The 21,149-nt window shown below is 34.0% G+C and overlaps 1 protein-coding gene across 18 annotated transcripts in view; it reads left to right on the plus strand.

Annotated features, from left to right (window-relative positions):
• Positions 1–21,149, plus strand: part of LOC143247363 (uncharacterized) — a 62,650-nt gene that overhangs the window by 12,647 nt on the left and 28,854 nt on the right. For 3 of the 18 annotated variants that reach the window (XM_076495309.1, XM_076495311.1, XM_076495312.1), the window contains exons 2-3: positions 493–653; positions 5,521–6,076. In XM_076495309.1, the coding sequence (XP_076351424.1) occupies positions 584–653; positions 5,521–5,918 (468 nt within the window). In that variant the 5' untranslated portion in view covers positions 493–583 and the 3' untranslated portion in view covers positions 5,919–6,076. Of the gene's footprint in view, positions 1–471; positions 654–5,520; positions 6,077–12,961; positions 13,057–21,149 lie in introns of those variants that run through there. The other 15 variants (XM_076495306.1, XM_076495301.1, XM_076495307.1 and 12 more) reach the window with 9 other exon arrangements.

The following is a 21,149-nucleotide window of genomic DNA, read 5'->3' on the forward strand; positions in this document are numbered from 1 at the left end:
GGTGTAAGTTTATTCATCTACTTAAGATATTGAATAATAATACACAGGTGAGAAGGAGCAGTTAGTATCAGAACACAGCTAGAGTTTACCAGATTCATCAACATGTTTGTGAACATTGTTTTCTTGTAGTATAATTGTGATATAAGTTGAAATGAAAACATCAGACACAAATCAGGCACATAAATCATTAGAATTCTAGTATAAGCTGTATTTATGTGCAGGGTGAGTTATGGTAGGTTTATGTTGAAATTATCAAAATATTTATCTGCTCATTGCTTTGGAGTATTGGAGTAGCTGAGGATTTTGAAAAATCAGTTTGGTTAAGTAGAAAATATCAAGTTAAATTAGTAATTTAGATTGTAGTATATATGTTTATAAGCAAGTACCTTTTTTCAACAGTATTTTTCAATGTGTCTTTCTTATAATATAAGAAAGTTACAAGATCCATGTATTTTTATCTGACCCTTTCAGAAGATTTGATTCAACTTGCAGGGTGAAGTACCAGTGAAGATGCTCTGATTGTTTGTACACATACATTTAAATGGAAATCCTATCTCTACAGCTGTGTATACTATTTTGAAATATGAAGACATCTTTAAGAAAAGCAATTTTGTTTTTAGCTGTTATAAGCATATTTATAACTTATACTCAAGGTAAGATATTTTGCTTCAACTAGCTATTTTCATAAGTGCTTCATATTGGTATTTATGTAGAATGAACAGTGGATGATATATATATATGATAGAGTATTTTTCTTAATATGTACTGAGCTTTGATCTGTTTTTTTAAACCACGTATGTAGGGTTGAGTACTTTATATTAAAATGATTTTCAGTATGCAAGTTTGGCATGCTACATGGCAATCATAGCTTATATTGTCATGCTGGAACAATGTGTTATAATTTCATTTTGAGATTTTGTAGGTTGTGTTATACCACTGTAAAGTTATTGCTTATTTGAGATAGGTATTTAACAATTGTTTAAGCACAAAATATTTATGCATTTGAGACATAGATGTGTTCAGATTGGGGATATATAATTTCCAAGTATACTCTTCAAAAAAAGAAATGCAAAAGGGATATTTTTGTTATTTTAAAGAGAAATATATGTAATAACGTTACAAGCTCAGAGTATGTGATGTTACACGTGTTAAGGCCCCAATTGTCAGACCCAAATGACGATAAAAGTTGTGCACTTTGAAAATGGAGTAAAACATCAGATTTTTTGCCAAAATGCATTCGTGTCCAATAAATTTGTTTGAGAGATCTGCATGTTCTGCAAGTGCAACATGTGCAAAATCCCTATAAAAGTGACGGGTTCTCGGTTTCCATAGCTCAGTGTTAAGCCACCGACACGCAATACAGTTACGCCAAGACTGACTGAAGCACAACGCAACAACGCCATTGGTCGCTTGGAAGCAGGTGAATTTTGATCAGATGTTTCCAGAGCTGTGAATGTCCACCCAAGCACCATCACAATGCTGTGGAATCGTCACCAACAACATGGATCAACTTGTGACCGTCCACGATCTGGCAGACCTCGTGTGACCACGCCCGCACAAGATCGCTACATTCGGTTACGTCACCTTCGGGATAGGACCACCACTGTGACGTCTACTGCCTCAACCATACCAGGGCTGCGTAGGATTTCCGATCAGACTGTACGCAATCGTCGACGAGATTCTTAGGCCCCATGTGCAACCCATCATGGTGAACGTCAACGACGTTTTTCAACATGACAACACCCGTCCTCACACAGCCCAACTCACCACTGTGACACCACAACATCAATGTTCTTCCCTGGCCTTCCGGATCACCAGATTTAAACCCCATTGAACATCTTTGAGACAAGTTGGACTAACGTCTGCGACAGCGACAACCTCAACCACAGACTCTACCTCAGCTTGCAGCAGCTTTGCAGGCTGAGTGGACAGCCATTCCACATGATGTGATTCGTCATCTCATCGCTTCCATGGGCAGGAGATGCCAAGCAGTTATTGATGCTCGTGGGGGGCATACTCGTTATTGACGTTGAGTGACATTAAACTTCAACTTGTGAGTGTGGACTTCGCCTTTGCAGACTTTGGATGTTCAGCAGTGAATGTGCAAAGTTTCACACACGTCATACAGAACTACCTGGAATAAACTTGTTAACAATATGTCTCAAATTTTGCCTTTTGCATTTCTTTTTTTGAAGAGTATATATAATCTCTTGTATATAATGGCACTAAAAAAAAATATGGAACAGCTTTAGGAACCAGAGACATCCAAAAGAGATCTGGAACAAATCGTACCCCAGCCACAGTAAGCAAAGTGTGGCATCTTGTAACAGGTTAGAATTCATAAATATAAAGGTTAATGGCTAAAGCTATCTATGAGCTCAAGGCAGCAATGCACTACATGATTAAGAAAGGCCCCTATCTGGAGGTGTAATGCAAATCACTTGTACATAAGTTGCATCAAAGACATAACCATTGAATTATTGCATACCTCAAGTGGCAAGAAGATGAAATTAGTGTTCATGCTATTCTATGCAGAGGTATACTGGGATGGTCAAACTGCTGAATGCAATGCCTGCTAGATTTCTATACAGTTGGACTGTTGGAACAGTTATTGGGTAGTTGCTGTCCACCCACATCAGATAGAATACTGAAAGAAGCAGTAAAGAGGGATGAGAGCTTTATGGACACTTTTTGCAGTGGAAACTACTACAGGGCTATTGTTAAGATACAAGGTTGTCAGATTGAACATGATCGAGCAGGACAAAAGACTTTAACAACGTGAAAAACACTGAACTTATATGAATGTAACATATTCAACCTCTGTACTATAATCAATAAAAAATGTACTAAAATAACTGTTTTGCCATAGTATGGGCCTGAGATCTGTTGTTTACTTTTGTATTGTGTGATTCAAGGTTTACCAACTGAGCCATCAATCTCAAAGTTTAAGCAGACAATTCTTTAATTTCAAGTGTCACCATTTACCTTCAACTCCATCAAGGCATGTATGGAGGTTTCACTTATCCCAAAATTTTCAAGTCACAACATACTCAGACAGTCAATAAACTAGAAATAAACTGATGTTAACAACACTACTGTGTAATACATTAGTCCACCAGATGAACCAAACATGCACTGTAATTTGAGAAAGCATCATTGTACATGAGATGACTGAAAAATGGAAGACCAGTAATTGGGTAACAAGGTATTGAAAAGTTTTTTGGAATCAGATGCTCTACCAAGGTACTGTGATTTAAGTATCATCTACCTTTCTTAACTGTTATGTTGCATATTGTGCTTTGTGATAGCTCTAAAGTTCTTGCAATTTTGTTCAATGAAACATGGCTATTTGGTTAAAAGCAAAAAAACAGATTTCCGATATAATACCCATCTAGCATGTAAGTTACTGTGCAACAGCTCTTTACCAATAAGAGTGTGACACTATGCCTATAGTACCTACCTCTATCCAATCATGGACATGTTAATTATATCTCAATTGGTAGTACTACTGGTTAGATATGTTTTTTTCATTTGCTGTTTAATTAACATATCTACACATTTGTACTTTTGTAAGTTACTCATCCAGTTTATTTATTTTACAATTTTTATTCTATTTCTTGGAGTATTATGTTTTAGTTTTTCGTTTTGCACCTGCAGTTTCTGGTGGTCATGACTGATAGTGATGTCACTGTAACAGTAAAATTTCCAACCATGTCATATGGATCAAAGCTATGATTTTCAACTTTTGACACGATGGGTCTTGTCCATCAGGAGTTTAACACATTCATACTATAATCCTGTAGGGTACAGTGATCATAGTGTTGACAAGATTTTCAGTGATCTTTTAGTTTTGGATTTGGACAGCCTTTTCTTCCCATTATCCTCCTGATCATGCCTCTTAATTATGTCTCATTTTGTGAGATTTGCTCAGATTTTTTTTTTCCTCTTTGGTGAATTTGTTATTCAGGTATGTTGTGTTCTGTACAGTTGCGACAGAAAGTGTTCGTACCTCTGCGTTGTGAGTAGTTTTTTCTTCATAACTTAAAAAATATCATGATTAGGATAATGAAAGTATAGTATATTATAAATATTATACTAACACACATCTACATAAATTTTTATGTAAATTGAACAACAAATAAACTGTTTATAAACAAATAACCAAACATAGGAGGAGCAGAAAGTGTTTGTGCTTCTGCTTTAATGGTCAGTTGTGTAGCCTTTCAGGTGAATTACTTGGTGCAATCTCTCCTCATAGCCCTCCATGATTGTTTGACAGTACTCGACTGGTATTTTCTTCCATTCTTCTTTACAGAAGGCCTCCAACTCTTGCACGTTTTTCGGATGACACCAATGAACCTTGGTCTTCAACTCATGCCAAATGTTTTCAATTGGGTTGAAATTGGGTGACTGCGATGGCCACTCCAGAATGCTTATATGGTTCCTCTGCAACCAGGATTGCAGATATTTCAGTGTGTGCTTAGGGTCATTGGCGTGCTGGAAGATCCAACAATGCCCAAGCCTCAAATTCCGAGCATCATTCTTGATATAAGTGCCTAATACATCAATGTACACATCTTTTTTCATGATTCCATTGATGCAGTGCAGGCTGCCTATACCAGAAGAGCTGAAGGAACCTATAACATGATTGAGCCACCTACTAACGTCTCTGAGAACCTTCCTCTTGGTGTTCGCTGGAATTTTTGTGGGGTGTCTGGAACGAGGAAGGTTAGCAGTTGATCCTGTAAGCTTGAACTTGGCAATTATGCTTTGAACAGTAGATTTCGGCACATTAAGTTGTGTCGTAATACCGAAAAGAGACACACGAGACTTGTATTTTACAATAAATTGGTTTTTTAAATCACTGGACAGTTGTTTCCTGTTCGCCATGATAACCAAGGAGATAAGGATGGAGACGGCACTAAATTGCCGGAAGTACATTTTGTGCTGGCTAAATTCCAATAATTTAGTGACTAGTTCTGGAATGGTATAATGTAGTTTATTTGCCAAACTAAACAAAATTATTATGGGAATATCAGTTTTTTCACATGTTCTGAACTATATGAACACTTTCTGCTCCTCCTATATTTGATTATTTGTTTATAAACAGTTTATTTGTTGTTTAATTTACATAAAAATTTATGTAGATGTGTGTTAATGTAATATTTATAATTATTATACTTCTGTTAGCCTACTCATGATACTTTTTAAGTTGTGAGCAAAGAACAACTTGGGACGCAGAGATACGAACACTTTCTGTCGTAACTGTACTTATCACCCACTTCATCTGCTCCACCCCAGCCCTTCATGAATGTTCTTATCCTATCTACTCCTTTGTCTGATCAGGGTTTTTCAAAGGTATGTGGCACATATTGCTCCTGTCTATAGTTCCTGAGTATATTTCTTTCCTTCCTTAAATTTTCCCATTACTTCTGGGTTGAACTTGCCAATTCATTTGTCTGGTGTTTTCTTCCCTTTATTCTGGTGACAATTGCTTTTTTTATGTTTTTTTCCTATCAGATCCATCACCTTACCATGTTTCTCGCTGGAAAATGAAAATGTGCAGAGGTACGTACTCCATTCATTTTATTTTTTTCGCAGAGGCCTTTATTGCATCTTTCAAACCACCTCTATGGCAAGTGTTGCTTGCCCAGGTATATCTAGTGTTAAGTCTTCAGTATATGACCTATGAATATGCTAGGTCAATATGCAGATGTTATGTACAATTTCACAGTTTTAAATGCTTCCAGTTGGTGGATGATGCACTCTATCAACATGATCATTATTCTTTTCAATATAGGATATCACAGTCACCCATTGCACCATCTCCAGTGCTGCAGTTCTTTGGACTCACCAGTGCATTATTGCTCTCCTTTTTTAGTGGAGTGTGGGAGTCTTTGTCACCTACCAGTTTCTAGTCTGTAGGTTGGTGGACCATAGAGGACTGCCCTCCTGAGCTTACACAATACCACTCAGTTTGAGAGTGGGGTGATGGCATTCTGGAGGTTTGAGTGGCATGACATTTTTCCTACTGTGGACCTGATGTACAATTCCAGATGCCACCAGGTATTGGCTATAACACTCCACCATATGTATATATATATTGAAGTTTGCTCCTCTGGTTAAGATATTCTTCTTCCTACTACACTCCAGATGTTCCTGGGGATCTGGTGTTAGTTGGAGACAAAAGTAAAAAGAGATAGAAGTATATTGTTGGTCAAATCACCAATGAGTTAACTACACACACACACACACACACAAGCATGCATGCATCTACACATATATATATATATGATAGATACACACACACAAGCATGCATGCATGTACACACACACACAAGCATGCATGCATGTACACATATATATGTATATGATAGATACACATACACAAGCATGCATACATGTACACACATATATAATAGATACACACACTCACACACAAGCATGCATGCATGTACACATATATATGATAGATACACACACAAATACGTGTATGCACATGCACACATACAAATATGATTATACATGCATTATTGTTTAAAAAATAAATAAAATTAAAAATAAAATGAATATATACATAATTTACTATAAAATCTTTTAAAGAGGTGATTAAAACAAGAAATACTACAAAAAGTTAAAATGTTCACTTAATTCATTGGAGTGGAAAGCTCCCAAATAAAAAACAAATGTTTTATTGTAATTCACAGTTACGTCTGTATGTAGAGGCCTTGTTCAAAACAAGTGTTTTGGGGTGGTCAAGGGTATGGGTTTGCAAATTGAAGTGTTGGGCAACTGGTTGATCTGAAGTACAATTTAATATGTTTTTGAGATGTTTTTGGGTACATTCATAATCTATTGGTTTTTCCTACAAATAATTTTTACAACATTAACAAACAAAATAATATATGATGCATTTTGATGTACAGCTATGTTGATCCTTAATACAAAAACTTGACTTAGGATCCTACGCAGTTGTTCTGGAGTCAATGTAAACACATGTGCTACAGCATTTTTTATTACAAGGATACCTATCTGTAATATAATGTTTGTCTTTTGAGGTAGGTGTTTTAAGGCTACTATGAGCTGCTTAGTTCCAAATATTGATATAGTAATGGTAGGAAGTTATGGAAAAATATGTTTAGTGGTGTTAGAGTCCTTCAGAATGTGAAGTTTATTTAGAATAATGTCTGTAACTTGATTGTTTTATGTGTGGTATGTGAGGATAAGGGGTGGCCTGGTACAAGAGAGTTTAGAGTTTGTTTCTGGGAGAGACAAAGAAGAGTTGTGGTCTTGATTTACAACAGAGTTGTGAGAAATGTTTTTGTAATGTTTTTGACATAATCACAATCATGGAAAAAATGATTCCAATCCTGGTAAATGGGCATTGAAATAATCAGGTTTACTACCGAGTTTGCATAGCCTAATGAAATTATTTTATTTTTATTTTTCACACATATGGGGTAGTTAGAATTAAAGTGCAAATTGTTGTGGGTATTGTAGGTTTATAATGAACACTGGTTATTTTATCAGAAGATATAGAAAGAAGAAAATCTAAGAGTGGTATAGATGTATTGGAAATATCATGCACATAAGACAATGAAGGATGGAAATTACTTGTTTAATGAATAAATGTTTCTAGTTCAGGCAAGTTGCCCATGAAGATTCGAACACTGTCATTAATATATCTAATTGTGTAAACACGTGTTTTGGTTTAAAACATACAGGTTTTAAAATTGGGGCCCATTTTAGTTCCTATAGCTATATTTCTAACCTGTTTATAGAACTTATTGTTAGAACAAAATCCACTGCATTTTTATTCTAGTTATGCTAAATGGAACAAAGTTCAGGGAATTTGTCAAAAAAAGTGTCTTAAGGTTATTAAACCCTCCTGTTGCATTATTAAAGTGTATAGTGGTTTGATCTCCATAGCAAATAAAAGGACTGGGTCTGGTTTGAGATTAATAGTAATGGTGTTGAAGAGTCTAAGGGCATTATAAATGTGTTTTTAATGCAAGTGGAGAGTGAGTGGATTAGGGGAGCCATTACAAAATATAAATAACTATAGATAAGTTCAGTAGGTCTACCGGGATTGTTAGGTTTATGAAGTTTAGACAATATATAGAAAACACCAGTTCTGTATTCAAAAAGAGGTAATATTAAATTTCTAGCAGAAGTGGATAATTCCTCAGCATCAGTTAATTCTTCGACAGTGTTGGTGATGACTTCATGATATTTTGGTGGTTTGTTGTCTCAAAGCTATTTGTACAATAGTAAGTCACTCAAATGATGTGATGTTTCCTGAAGGTAGAGATCCTTATGCAATACGACCACAGTTCATCTTCTCTCTGATGGTGTGATGATGATATCAACTCTAGAACAAATATTTTTCAAGGCTTTTTATTCTTCATAGGTGAGGTTGCCCTTAGAGTTCTGTGCTTTGAAGTTAAGTTTATTGATTTCATTATCTCATTTGTCTGTATAACAATCAAGTGGTGGAAGTGACCATTGGAAGAGGTCCATCTGCTGAGAATATGTTGTTAGTTATGAAAAGGGTCTTCAGTGGTACTGGTTTGTGTGGTTTCACCATTTATCTTGGTGCTATTTCTGTCATGTTCTGTAAGGCAGTTTTTATTGGTTTCACTTAAATTGTTGGTATGAAAAGAGGCTTGGACTTTTAAATTCTGAAAAATATAGTTTGAAATTATGCTTTAAGGGAATTTCACTCATGCTTGGTCGAACAAATTAAACTCCTTTTTCCATTGTGGAACTATTTGCATTTTCAAGGTAAGGTCAGGTGGAATAGTTACAACATTAGATTTTAGGGGGGTGTTTTTTTTGCTGTGGAATTATTTAATATGTTATTTTCTATCTATGGTGACTGTAAATTGTTTAAATATTTAATTCCAAGATTCCAGAGTATTTTTTTTCTTTTTTGTCATAGAGAGCAGAGAAATAGGCAGAGTTAAGGAAATACATTTTCAGTTTAGGAAAATCTTAACTTTTTTTACTGATTGCTTATGTGTTTTTTAAGTTTAAGGTAAGATTTAAAAAAGATGATATAAATAGACTGAAATTTGAAAGCAGTTTTTTTTTAAGTATATTTCTCTATTAATATCAAGTCTCTTTTGGTATGATAATTGATCTGTAACCCACTGTAACATATAAGAACATAATAAAGTTTTTCTGTTGTGTCATTTTACACATTAGGCCATCTTGTTTTTAACACAAATTTCTATAGTATGGGGTATGTTATGCTTACAGTATTTCAGATATGCTAATCTCCTCTTTGCATCATAAAGAGCTATCATCTCATGCAGACTGCTGTTTAAATACCTGTGTCAGAATTCTCATACATACACATACTAATGTGCATTGCACCAGCTTATGACATAATTATCATTAGAGTATAGTCTTCCACCAGTAAGAGAGTGATACTTCTTCCACTCACAATAATCCCCATATGTACTAATATTTGAACATAGGCTCATACTTTCTTCACCTCCATCATGACTGTGACTGGGACAACTTGTACGTTTCTGTTTTCCAACTTTGGACTTCTCTCAATTCCCTAGTAGTGGATTACATGGTTTGGGCTCTTAGACACTTTCTCTACATTTTGACTTATTTCCCTGTCTTTGATTCCTATAGTTGCTTCAAAAGGTGGTGTACAGTTTTTATCTCTTTTCTTCAAAGTTGACTACAACACTATCCTTTTTCATTGGGTCTGATGGGTTCTTACTTGATGGCTACTGTAGGGAAGTCTGGCCTATACTTTTACTTTCAGTGTGACTTTCCCTATTTCAACCCTCCTTTTTCTTTAAGAGTCATTTTGTTTGGGGTTGATGGTTTGGCTCTCCAACCCTATATCTTATTCATTTGGAGGTTTTATACTGTGTATATGTAGGGCTGGCTTAGCCTACTTCTTTGTATTTGTGGCATGGGGCTTTAACATCAAGACTCATGTCTCTTTAATTTCATGCATGTCTCTTCAGGGATCAAAATATTACATTCCAGCATTCCTGAGGAATTAAAACTTTCCTTGAAAAACTTCATCTTTATAGTTGTATTTCTCAATTGGAAATACATGATCAACCTGCATTCCTTTAGGTATGACCAATGAAAGTGAACACGTTACCTGGATTAAGTAAAAAAATAAATGATGAGAAAAAGCATCTTTACATGAGAGAGCATTAACTTCCTGATAGCTTTTCCTCAAGTGAATGTAGTTTTTTCATTATTTTTATTTCTGCTCTTGTCCCTCATTCCTCATGGATATTCTTGCATGTTTCCCCTTATGTGGTTTCTGGCCTGTCAGTGCAGGTATTTCCAGAGATACATTGCCTGTTTTTCTTCTCTTGATATCATGATAGCTCACATGACTCTAGGTATTCCTCTACCCCAATCTTACCAAAATTTGTTTACATATGATGGTTTATGTATCCATTTTGAGTGTAACATAGCAGACACTTTATCTTGGGTATTTGCTTTATGACAAAGAACAACACAGTCTGCTTCTTTTCCAGCAAGGTGCAGTTCTGACTACCTGATCTGTTTTTGGCATCTGGTCTACAGGAACAATGTTTCTTCATCTACATTCTTGGGCTGCTGACCACTCCTCGGGCTTGCCATCATATTCCATCTTGTCTGCTTAGTCTTCTTATCATGGTTTATTTAGATACCTCCTCTGTTAAAATAATAAGTAACACAAAATGTTAAAGTAGTTACACAAGTTGACTCTGCATGTTTTATGTTTCAACATCATATCATGAGGAGTGAAATAAAAGGTTTACTGTTTCTGCATAATTCTTAAAGGGTGTTCTGCTGCATCCTTACACAGATATTCATCAGGCCTTCATCTCCAATTAATAATCGGGATTTTTTTATACTTTTATTTCCAAAGATTTACAGATATTATTGTCTCTAACACCCTTTGGTTGATCCAGTTTACTGATTTTTCCCATAATATCTTATATTTTTGAACATGCTCTGTTATGGTCAAATTTTCAATTTTTTTGTTTCATGCACATCCATTATGCTATTTTAAATAATATTCTATATTACATTTTATCTGTACAATACTAAGGATAATATGTAATTAATGTGAAAAGCTTGAATTTATAAACTTAAATGTGAATTGGATATTTTCTCCATTCATCTTTCCTTTCCTTCGGGTCTTTTCAACCAAGATTGTCTCTTTTGTTCTGTATGGCCTATTCATTATTATCTCTTTTTTTTCTGTCCCTTTGTGGAGCACTTGCCATGGTATTTCCATTCCTCTATTAATGGATCTCCTTCCTGTTTGTCCTGTTGTTTTATACACCCTATTTGGTTTGTTTTTTCTTTTATGGGTGATTGCATTTTTTCTCATTTGTCATTTCTCCTCCTATTGTGTTTGTCATCTATTACTTCCAGCCACAAAAGACTTTTATATGAGGTTTTGCAGATGAGGGGTTTGGACAACCTCGTGATATATTAGTTTTCCATAACTTGTACCACAGGAAGACTTAACATCCCCCTGGTTTATCTCTCAATCCAGTTGTCATTCTTCGCTCTTCATTATGGTTGTGATGGTGAGTTGTTTTTCCTGCTTTCATTTTCAGATCTCATAACTACTTTAGTCAGTATATAACATTGACCACTCTGTGGGTTCCACTGTTTTCATAATACATATATGTACAGTACTTCATCAGGCTGTGCAGTTCTGTTGTGTTGAAATCAAGTAAATGCACCCCTCATTTGAGAAGTATGGCTAAGGTGATACCTTGTAGTATAGTACTAGATACCCTAATATATTATGAACCAAGCCCCAATCCCTGTGGTTTGGTTCAGCTCAGTAAGTCTTGAGTTTAACTGAGGACACAGACCTGCGATGTTTTTTGCATCAGATTATTATGGTATCTCAGGTAAGTGTTTCACCTTCACAGAATGGTCTGGCTTTTATAGCCCTAGCAGCACTATGCCCTCATTCTCAACTGTTTGCCTGTGAAATAATGTTCAGTTAAGCATCTTATATTTTAGCCCACCTTAGTGACTTAAGCACCATGTAAAAGACTCTTGGGACAAATTCTTTTGCTGCACCTCCTTTCCTAACAGTTAATACTTTTTCATAAATGTATATGGTCTATCACTAAGTGTAGTCCCATTAGGATACTCTATATCTGTGCCATAGTCCATGGGCTTTCCAACCTTATGATGATGTTTTGGAAAGGAGCTCATCATTTTTTAATTTCACATTCTGCACTGACCCTTTCACCATCTTTAATGTGAGATTATAACATTTTGTGGTACAGAGAGGTGAGTAGTATTTCTAAAGTTAATCTTACTTGTAAATGTATATCAGATACCAGATTTGTATTCCATCTTCTACCCTTCCTCCACAGTTTTAGAGTATTTAATTTGTTTCATCAAGAATAAGTCTATAAACAAATGTTAGTAGTGCTTATGGGTGGAAAAGGGGGTTACTGCACATGGAGGATGTGATGCTCTTCTAGTGACAGAGAACTGATCTGATGATAATTCCATCATACACTGGTGCATTACAAGTTAACACATGTTGGAATAGAAACCTTGTTTAAGAACTTTGACATGTGCAGGAAATTATAAGGTAAAGTGCATGAGATAATTGCTTTTTGTGGTGCAGAGGTGGTTGATATCCATCTGAAATAGCTTTTCAGATAAGGAAAATTATAACTTTTGCATGCTGTACTTTCTGAACAAAATATATTTACTATAAAATAGTTCTAATGTTGTACTAACTTTTAATAATTATTAGTTTTAGAATTTCAGAATGGGCTAGAAAACCAAACACATTGGGTACATGTTTTAATGGACTGTATCTAAGTTATGCCATCCTTGTCTCGTAACTTGTAATGTAGTTGTAGGTATGAACTGTGATGAGATTTTTGAAAATATTGAAGCAATTTTTCTTATGAGTAGTTAATTATTTTTTCTTATTTTACAGGCAGAAAAGAGGCAAAATCAGAAGTAATTTTAACCACACATGTTAAATCTTTTTCACTGATGAACATCAAAGATTTAGATATTTTGGAAGATAATGTAAGTATTTAAGAAAATTAAACTTCCATATATTTTTCAAGATGTCATGTGTATGTATGAAAAGTTTTGTAAAACTTTATATGTTGAAACCATGACATTAATTAGTATCACAAGATTTGTTAATATTGAACTGTTATGTTTTTTGATAAGTTGTATATATTAACACTTTCATCGTGGGCTCAGTCCTTGGAACTAACCTTGTAACCATTTTGTGATGATTATAGTTTTCATGTTGTGATTTTAAAATTAAGTATATGTTCATAAAATTTGGTCGATTATCAATAAACATTACTATGTTTTCATATTCAAAGTATCAATTTTTTAATTAAGTCTTAAGGTTTGTTAGGCATTGTTTTTTCTCATGTCTTTTTTTCTTTTTGCATGTTGCCTATGCAAAGTAAATTTCATTTTAAGTTTAAAAATACTTTTATGCATCAGAAAAATTTTCAATTTCAAATGTGAAGTTGTTATAACATTTATATAGTTATCAAACATTTTTCAAGAAAAACTATATTTTAATCTTTGTATTTTGATTAAAGAATCTGTGTACTGGTTTGATAAATTTGACTGATCTTGTAACCACCATAAAAACAATAAGGAAATAAATGTAAATTGTGCCTTTTTCATTCCAGAATGACTACAGATTTTAACATGAGAACACCAATGTATAGGATAAATAGCATAAATGGCATAACGTTACATATTTATGTTATTATTTTTATTTTATTGACCTTTCAGGCCATGCCTGGTTAATGGAGCAGAAGTTACAATGAGGTAGCATACGTGCATCAATGTTATCATATTAAATAATGTAAAATTACCTTTAGTTTTTACAAAGTGACCTGTCTTAACTGTCTTTTAGTAGACTAGTACTTTGTAAAATACAGTAACATTTTAGTTATTATATGTTATTATTGTTCATAGATATGCTCTTAAACTTATTTTTCTTAAAACATAGAACAGTAAATAAAAATGTAGGGCAAAAAATGTATCTCCTCTAGTTATGACCTTTGTACTCATTTACTGTTTCTTGTCGGTTGTTGGGCATCATAAAATTTTGAAACGAAATAATAATAAAGGTGAAATGAAATAATGCTATTAAAGCCTTACATATACATTTCAAATAACCAAACAATCATAAATTACAGCATTTATATCATAGAATTTTTGTACAATATATCAATCTAAGTCACTAAGCTGTATTCATGTCTAAATAATATGAAATTTTGAGCCAATTAGAGACTCAACTTTTCATCTTGAAGTTTTGTATTGAAAAAAAATATGAACTATGAACACTAGTCTATGTAATGTCATCTGTTACCTGTGTGGAAGAGTAATTTCCTCATGCCATGCTCTCAAATTATGTTACACATGAAGCCCTTATATGTGTGCCTTGTGAAACATTTTATTGTACACAATCCAACCTTAATTAAACAAAGACTCTTTTTTTCTTCAGATTTTAGTAACTTTTATAACAATAAAGAATAAACATGAAAAACAAGAAATAAAGTATTTACTTTTTTTTTTTTGCTGTTGACTGTTGGTGACACTTAATCCTCCTTTTTATGTACTAATTGTAGTAAATAATTTTCATTTATTTAAATAATGCACCAAAAAACATAGAGTAATAACATGCATAAAACAGACAATTTCCTTTAACCACCATAGTTTTTCTGGCTTTCTAACTGTGCACAAGAGCTGTTTCAAATTAATCCAAGCTTGTCATTATCTTTCTTATGAGAATAAAACTTGTACTGCAAGAGAAACTGACAATTCTCCATTCAGAAAACAATGTAATGCAATACTTCATTTTATAGGTGAAAACCTTAGCTTTCTGTTGAATATACATAATAGAGAATTAAGCTAGAGAGAAAGCTATTGCCAAATCCTGAAAGAGAGGATGTCACAAGAGGGTTCTGATCTTTTATTTAATGGCTCTGTAACCAAACAGAATTGAAGGATATAAAAATTGTTGTTTGGCTGAGCAATGTTGATTTTATAGTGAGTGATTTATGTTTAATTTTGTACTTATTGTAGCAGTGGGGAATAAAATGGGAAAGAGGAGATGCCTGGAGAAAATGTGTCAAATGTGATACACAAGGGGAAATTCAATGATTTTAAAATATTGCCTTATAAAATTAAAAACTTAAAACTGAAGCACTATTAAAATATGGATTATTGGCTAAGATGTTATGCTATACTAATTGTTATAAAGTAAAGAAATAGTAGTTTAATAAAATTTTGAATGTAAGTTACTCAAATCTTGTGACATGCATGGTAAATGATACCTGGTTAGATAAGGTTAATTGAGTCAAGAAGGCAGTAACTTGTTTTGATCATAGATTTTGGCTGAGGTTCTACTATTGCATGGATGATTGGCTTTTCCTCACCTCATCACGAGAGAACGGCTTCTCTTATGGCTGTATTCTTCTGCAAAGGCTACTCAGCTGGGCTAGGTTGTCAAGGCTTTTAAATAATTTTTAATGTCTGTATTATATTTGAGCATGTTCTTCATCTACCTTCTTCGTCATACTTAGCCTTTACAACATTGCTTATGAGCAGTGGAATGTTGTAACCAAAGTTTAGGCTTGTATTTCACCCACCCACCCCCTCCCTTACACAAGGTTTTTTTCTTTAAGGAACTTTGGCTTCTCTTGAACCTTTCTTGTGATTCATTGTTCTTAATTATACACTCCCCTTGATTTCCTAATGATTTGCTTTAGAGGTTCAATTATTTCATCACCATTGTGAGCATCCTTTTTCTGCCCAATGACCATATCTCTTTAAAGTTGCCTCTTTGCTAAGCTGGAGAGAATGGAGGGTGTTTCTAATGACTACTTGGTTTTGGCTGTGTAGGCTCTGGAAGAACATTCATTTACTCGCATCAAAATTTTTGAACTTGTACATTTGGCATATTCCCATATCCTTTATCTTCTCATGGATCAGTTGGTTATGATCCACTTCAACAGTTCCACAATTGTTTCTTATTTCAACCAACAGGACTCTCTGCTTCCATGAACTATTTTAGACTTATTCCTATTAGGTTTATCTTGCAGCTTGGTATATTTGAGTGGGTTTTAACTTTGTGGTTGATCATCGTTTTCAGCCAGACAAGGTTCTAACCAATGTGTGGTCTCTTTACCCTCAGCTTTACATTGGGTTTGCTCTCAGTTGTGTATGCCTCTCATTAATGTCTTTATTACTTTTAGTACCAGCTACTCCTGTTTCTGTCCTAAGTTTCTCATCCTTTGGCCCTGTCTACTGATGTTCTCATCCAGGACTGGTCTCAATGTTTTTTGTATTTTATCCTCCTATTCTTCTTCTTTCATGTGGTTCTTTGTTAGTTGAAACTCCTTCTGTTGTCTTTTTTTATGTTTAGGTTTATCTTGCAGCTTGGTATATTTGAGTGGGTTTTAACTTTGTGGTTGATCATCGTTTTCAGCCAGACAAGGCTCTAACCAATGTGTGATCTCTTTACCCTCTTCATTGGGTTTTTCAGTTGTGTATGCCTCTCATTAATGTCTTTATTACTTTTGTACCAGCTTCTGTTTCTGTTAAGTTTCTCATCCTTTGGCCCTGTCTACTGATGTTCTCATCCAGGACTGGTCTCAATGTTTTTTGTATTTTATCCTCCTATTCTTCTTCTTTCATGTGGTTCTTTGTTAGTTGAAACTCCTTCTGTTGTCTTTTTATGTTACTTTTTTTGGTTACCTCAGACTTTTTTTGTAGATAGACATCCAGGCCTCCTTTTCCTCTGCTGTGTTTCCACTTCACCCAGGAGTGTTGTCTCTTCATCTTCATATGTGGGATATTTCCAGTCCATTTTCTCTAGGGCTGGACTTTCTGATTGCTTACCCTTTTTCTGATCTCAATCCTGTCATGCTTCAATGTTGTCTATCAATAGAAGTAGTGGATATTTGGTATTTGTTCATTATCCTCTCCCTTCATCTGCGGTCCCCCAGTGGCTCAGCGGTATGTCTGCGGACTTACAACGCTAAAAATCGAGTTTTGATACCCATGGTGGGCAGAGCACAGATAGCCTATTGAGTAGCTTTGTGCTTAATTCAAAACAAGAACAATCAACCCTTCATCTGTGCTTTCCTACTGTGGCCCACTTTTCAACCTTTTTCACAAGGTTATTTGACTGAATTTTTGTCAGTTTCTGGTTCTTGGATGACTATATATACTACCTTTTCCCTTTTCTGTTACAGTCAGAATTTTTGTCTTCTGTACTCTACAGTTTCTTCCAATCGTTCCTTCCTTTCTTTACTGATCCTCTTGTTCTATACCCATGCTTGACTAGAAGTTTGTGGTTTTTACATGCTGTATTTAAACTACTAGCTTCATATTCATTATAACTTCTTTTTCTAAAGACATTTTCTTCTGCATTCTTACATATGATCACTCTTATTCAGATGTGTATGACATTGATGCTTTTTGCACTCTTTCCTCATACATACTCCTCTATTCAGAATATGATTGTTCTTTTTCTTCATATTAGATTTATCAACTTTCTCACTCTTTTGCAATTCAATTTCACTGACCCTTGGAAGAGACATTTTAGGTTGGAATGAGATAAATCCATACATGTTTGTATCCTGTATCTTCCTAATGTGGCTGTTTTGTCTTCTGCACAATTTTGACTCCTTCCATTTGCATTCTCTAATGAAATCGCATACCATTTTTGTGCAGTGTAAGTACATTTTATATTTCATTACATTTTCCTCTTTCATAGGATCCTGCCAGGTGGTTGATTTTGCCTTCCAGCTCTTGCTTACGTCCTGAAACCTGCATCATGCCAGGATTAGGGAAAAGCACTCAAGGCATTTGACTTGGCTGTATCATTGCCCAGTTTTGTGATAGTGTTCCACAAGTCCACTAGAAAAATCTTTATGGTATTAAAATTACTCAGTTACTCAATCTAGGCCACACCATTACCTGTAATAGTAATCTCAGCAATTCTGTGGAAGTCCCAAACAAGAATTTCTCTTCTATAAATGGACTATGGAAGATCCTTGCCACTTACTACTTCCCAGCCATTGGGGTGGTGGACTTTGGAAAGTTTCCCACTGATTGTGCATAGTGCAGTACTGTGGAAAATAAGGAGATGGCATCTGTGTAATGCGGGTCACCCCTTAAACAACTAGTGTGCTGTCCTTCTGCAGTGAGAACTGTTCATCATTATAGTTTCTGTCTGGCTGGTTGAGTCAAGGAGAGTGACACAGCATACAGTCGAAGTGTGCTGTAACCACACTACATTTATGGATTTACCAATTGTTTGTGTACTGATGCTCAGTTGGTCATGATAAAACTCTCTGCAACACTTGTGGCTCTTATGCATTTCCTTTTGTTTTCTTCTGGTAGAAGAATGTACGTGGTTTAGATTATTTGTGGTCTCTCATCAGTGTGTTCCAATGGAGTCCCTGCTACTGGTTGTCATGCTGCATGATGTATGTCCCTGTTGGTACTTTCATAAGGAGTTCATCTGCATTTAATGTTTATATCTCTCTCTCAACCATTTTAATGTAGAATTCTAGCTTATCTGTGTATGGAGATGAGGTAGCATTGTGGAAACTAACTTCTTCTGTACCTGAAAATCTATTTCCAGATACCTCTACAGACCTTTCCATTTGTCTTCCCCATATCCTGAACACTTTCTTCTTGCCTCATTTAAGAATAAAGTTATTTCGAGTGTAATTGCATAGGGGAAGAGTTACTGTGCAAGAAGGTTGTATTGTCCTCCTGTTATTGAAGGGCTATTGTCACATGGTTATATTTATCATGAACTGACTCAGTTAGTATTATACCTGTGATTTTTAAGTGGGAGTTAGCCAAAGGCTAGTGACTTTTAAATATCCTAAGCTAATATGTACAGGATCAAGCTGTTCTGTGTTTCAGTGTATCTCTTGGAAATACATTTTCAGATAAGGAAAGTGCTAAATTTAATTAAATGTTCTTTGAATCCAAGTTTTATATCAAGTAAACTCACAAGTTTGTATATAATTATGGGTTATCTTGATAATTGTAGTATTAAAAAAATATAGAAAATATAATGCTAATTCAAAGTGAGTGCTATCATGAACAGTAAAATTCCAAGATACAGTTGTTTATATATTCTAGAAAAGGTAAAAGAAAATTAATGAATTCATTGATAAAATTTAAGTTCATGTTTTGAAAGATCCAACTGGAACTAAAAGACTGGGAATAAATTTTTCTTGAGTATTTAATATCTTGAATATCTATTACATTTTTCTTCAACATACCTTTTTCATGGAAAGTTTTAAATATTACTTCACAACCATTTGGATATTTAAGTTGTAACAAGAGATGAAATAGACTTATAAAAAAAAACACTTTTTAAAATTAGAAACATGTTTTCTTCTTGTTATGAATTGTACTTAAATAAACTACGTCTAGATGAGACAGAAGTCTTTTTATGAATGTAGAAGCAGGCAGTTACTAAACCTTGGAAGTATATACAAACCTTTAAGAAAGATTAGACTAGTTTCTGGATTTACTCCTCAGGCTGTTATTTGTATAAGTTTCAACAATGTTTCTGGGGTATTTAAGCAATCATTTTATCGCATTTACCAAAGAAAGCATGGTTCCACTCTTTGTGTTGACATTTTACTATCAGTAAGAAAATTCTATACTTTGAGACATTTTTGCCACCAAAATATAGTAAAGTTTAAATCCAATGATGTTTTAGATAACTGACTTGTATAAGTTGGTGTCATATTTTAACTGCTGAGTTGTTTATATGAATGATTTAATGTGATGTTTTAGCTGCTGACTTGTTTATATGAATGATTTAATGTGATGTTTTAGCTGCTGACTTATATAAATGATTTAGTGTGATGTTTCAGCTGCTGAATTGCTTTCATTAATCAATGCTATATATTGACTGCTGACTTGTTTTAATTAGTCAGTGTTATATTTTAGCTGCTGACTTGGCTTTAATTAGTGTTATGTCTTAACTGATGACCTGTTTATATTAATTTGTTTTAAGTCTTAACTGATTACCTGTTTATATTAATTAGTTTTATCTTCTGACTTGTTTATATTAGTTGGTATTATATTTTAGCTGCAAACTTGTTTAAATTAATCACTGTAATGTTTTTAACTACTCATTTGTTTATGTTAATTTCTAAATACTAAAATTTCATCAAATGAATTTTTAAGTCATATATCTTGAAGACATAGAAATATATCAGTATAGATTTCTCTTTTGTTCAGGTTCACAGTGAAAATACTAATGATTCTTTGTATTAAATTTTTGTATTTATTATTGTTTATATTTTGTTTTATATGTAGAATGAATGAAATTGTAATGAATTAATTAAAACATACTATCACAGAGTCTTTGCTACTGGGATTAGGTAGTTAAGAGAGCCTCGTTTTTTATAAAAAAGGTAAATTCATCAGCATATTTTATTGTGTTGAAATAACCTGTTTGTAAGCGAATAATGTATTCTGAACATTCAGAAAAATACACCACTTTGTATTTATGTTTTAACTAGTATATTATAAATGCTTATTTTCAAATATAACTGTGTACTTTTGTGTTAGATAATTGGTACAAAAAACACTTATATGTGAAATAGCTACATGTTGAACTAAACAAACAAATGTGTGTGCGTGTGTACATATGTATAAACTTTAGCATAATGTTTATAAAGTAAGTTAATTTATTACGATATATTGAAAATTAACATTTAATAAAAGTATTATAAGACCTAAAGATGGCGCTGCGAGATTAACACTATTTCCAATAATAAAGCGATATTAAAATAGACTGACTTGTTGCATGTGTAAAGAATTAAAATGGTCAGACATTAAAATGCGTAAACAAATACGAAATAAATAGATGCCACTTAAACCAGAGCTTCTGCAATTGAAGTGTTGCTAGATACGTAGATTAATCTTCATTATTGAAGAACAATACACTGTAATCAAGCGTTATAAATTCAAGTCATATTTCTTATAAAATCCTTTACTGTGAACTAGGATATGTATATATATATATATATATATATAAAGTGGATTCTATTGGCAGAAATAGACAAAATGAAGATGATGTGTTTTACATAATA

This window comes from Tachypleus tridentatus, chromosome 3, assembly GCF_004210375.1.
Source record: "Tachypleus tridentatus isolate NWPU-2018 chromosome 3, ASM421037v1, whole genome shotgun sequence".
NCBI lineage: Eukaryota > Metazoa > Arthropoda > Merostomata > Xiphosura > Limulidae > Tachypleus > Tachypleus tridentatus.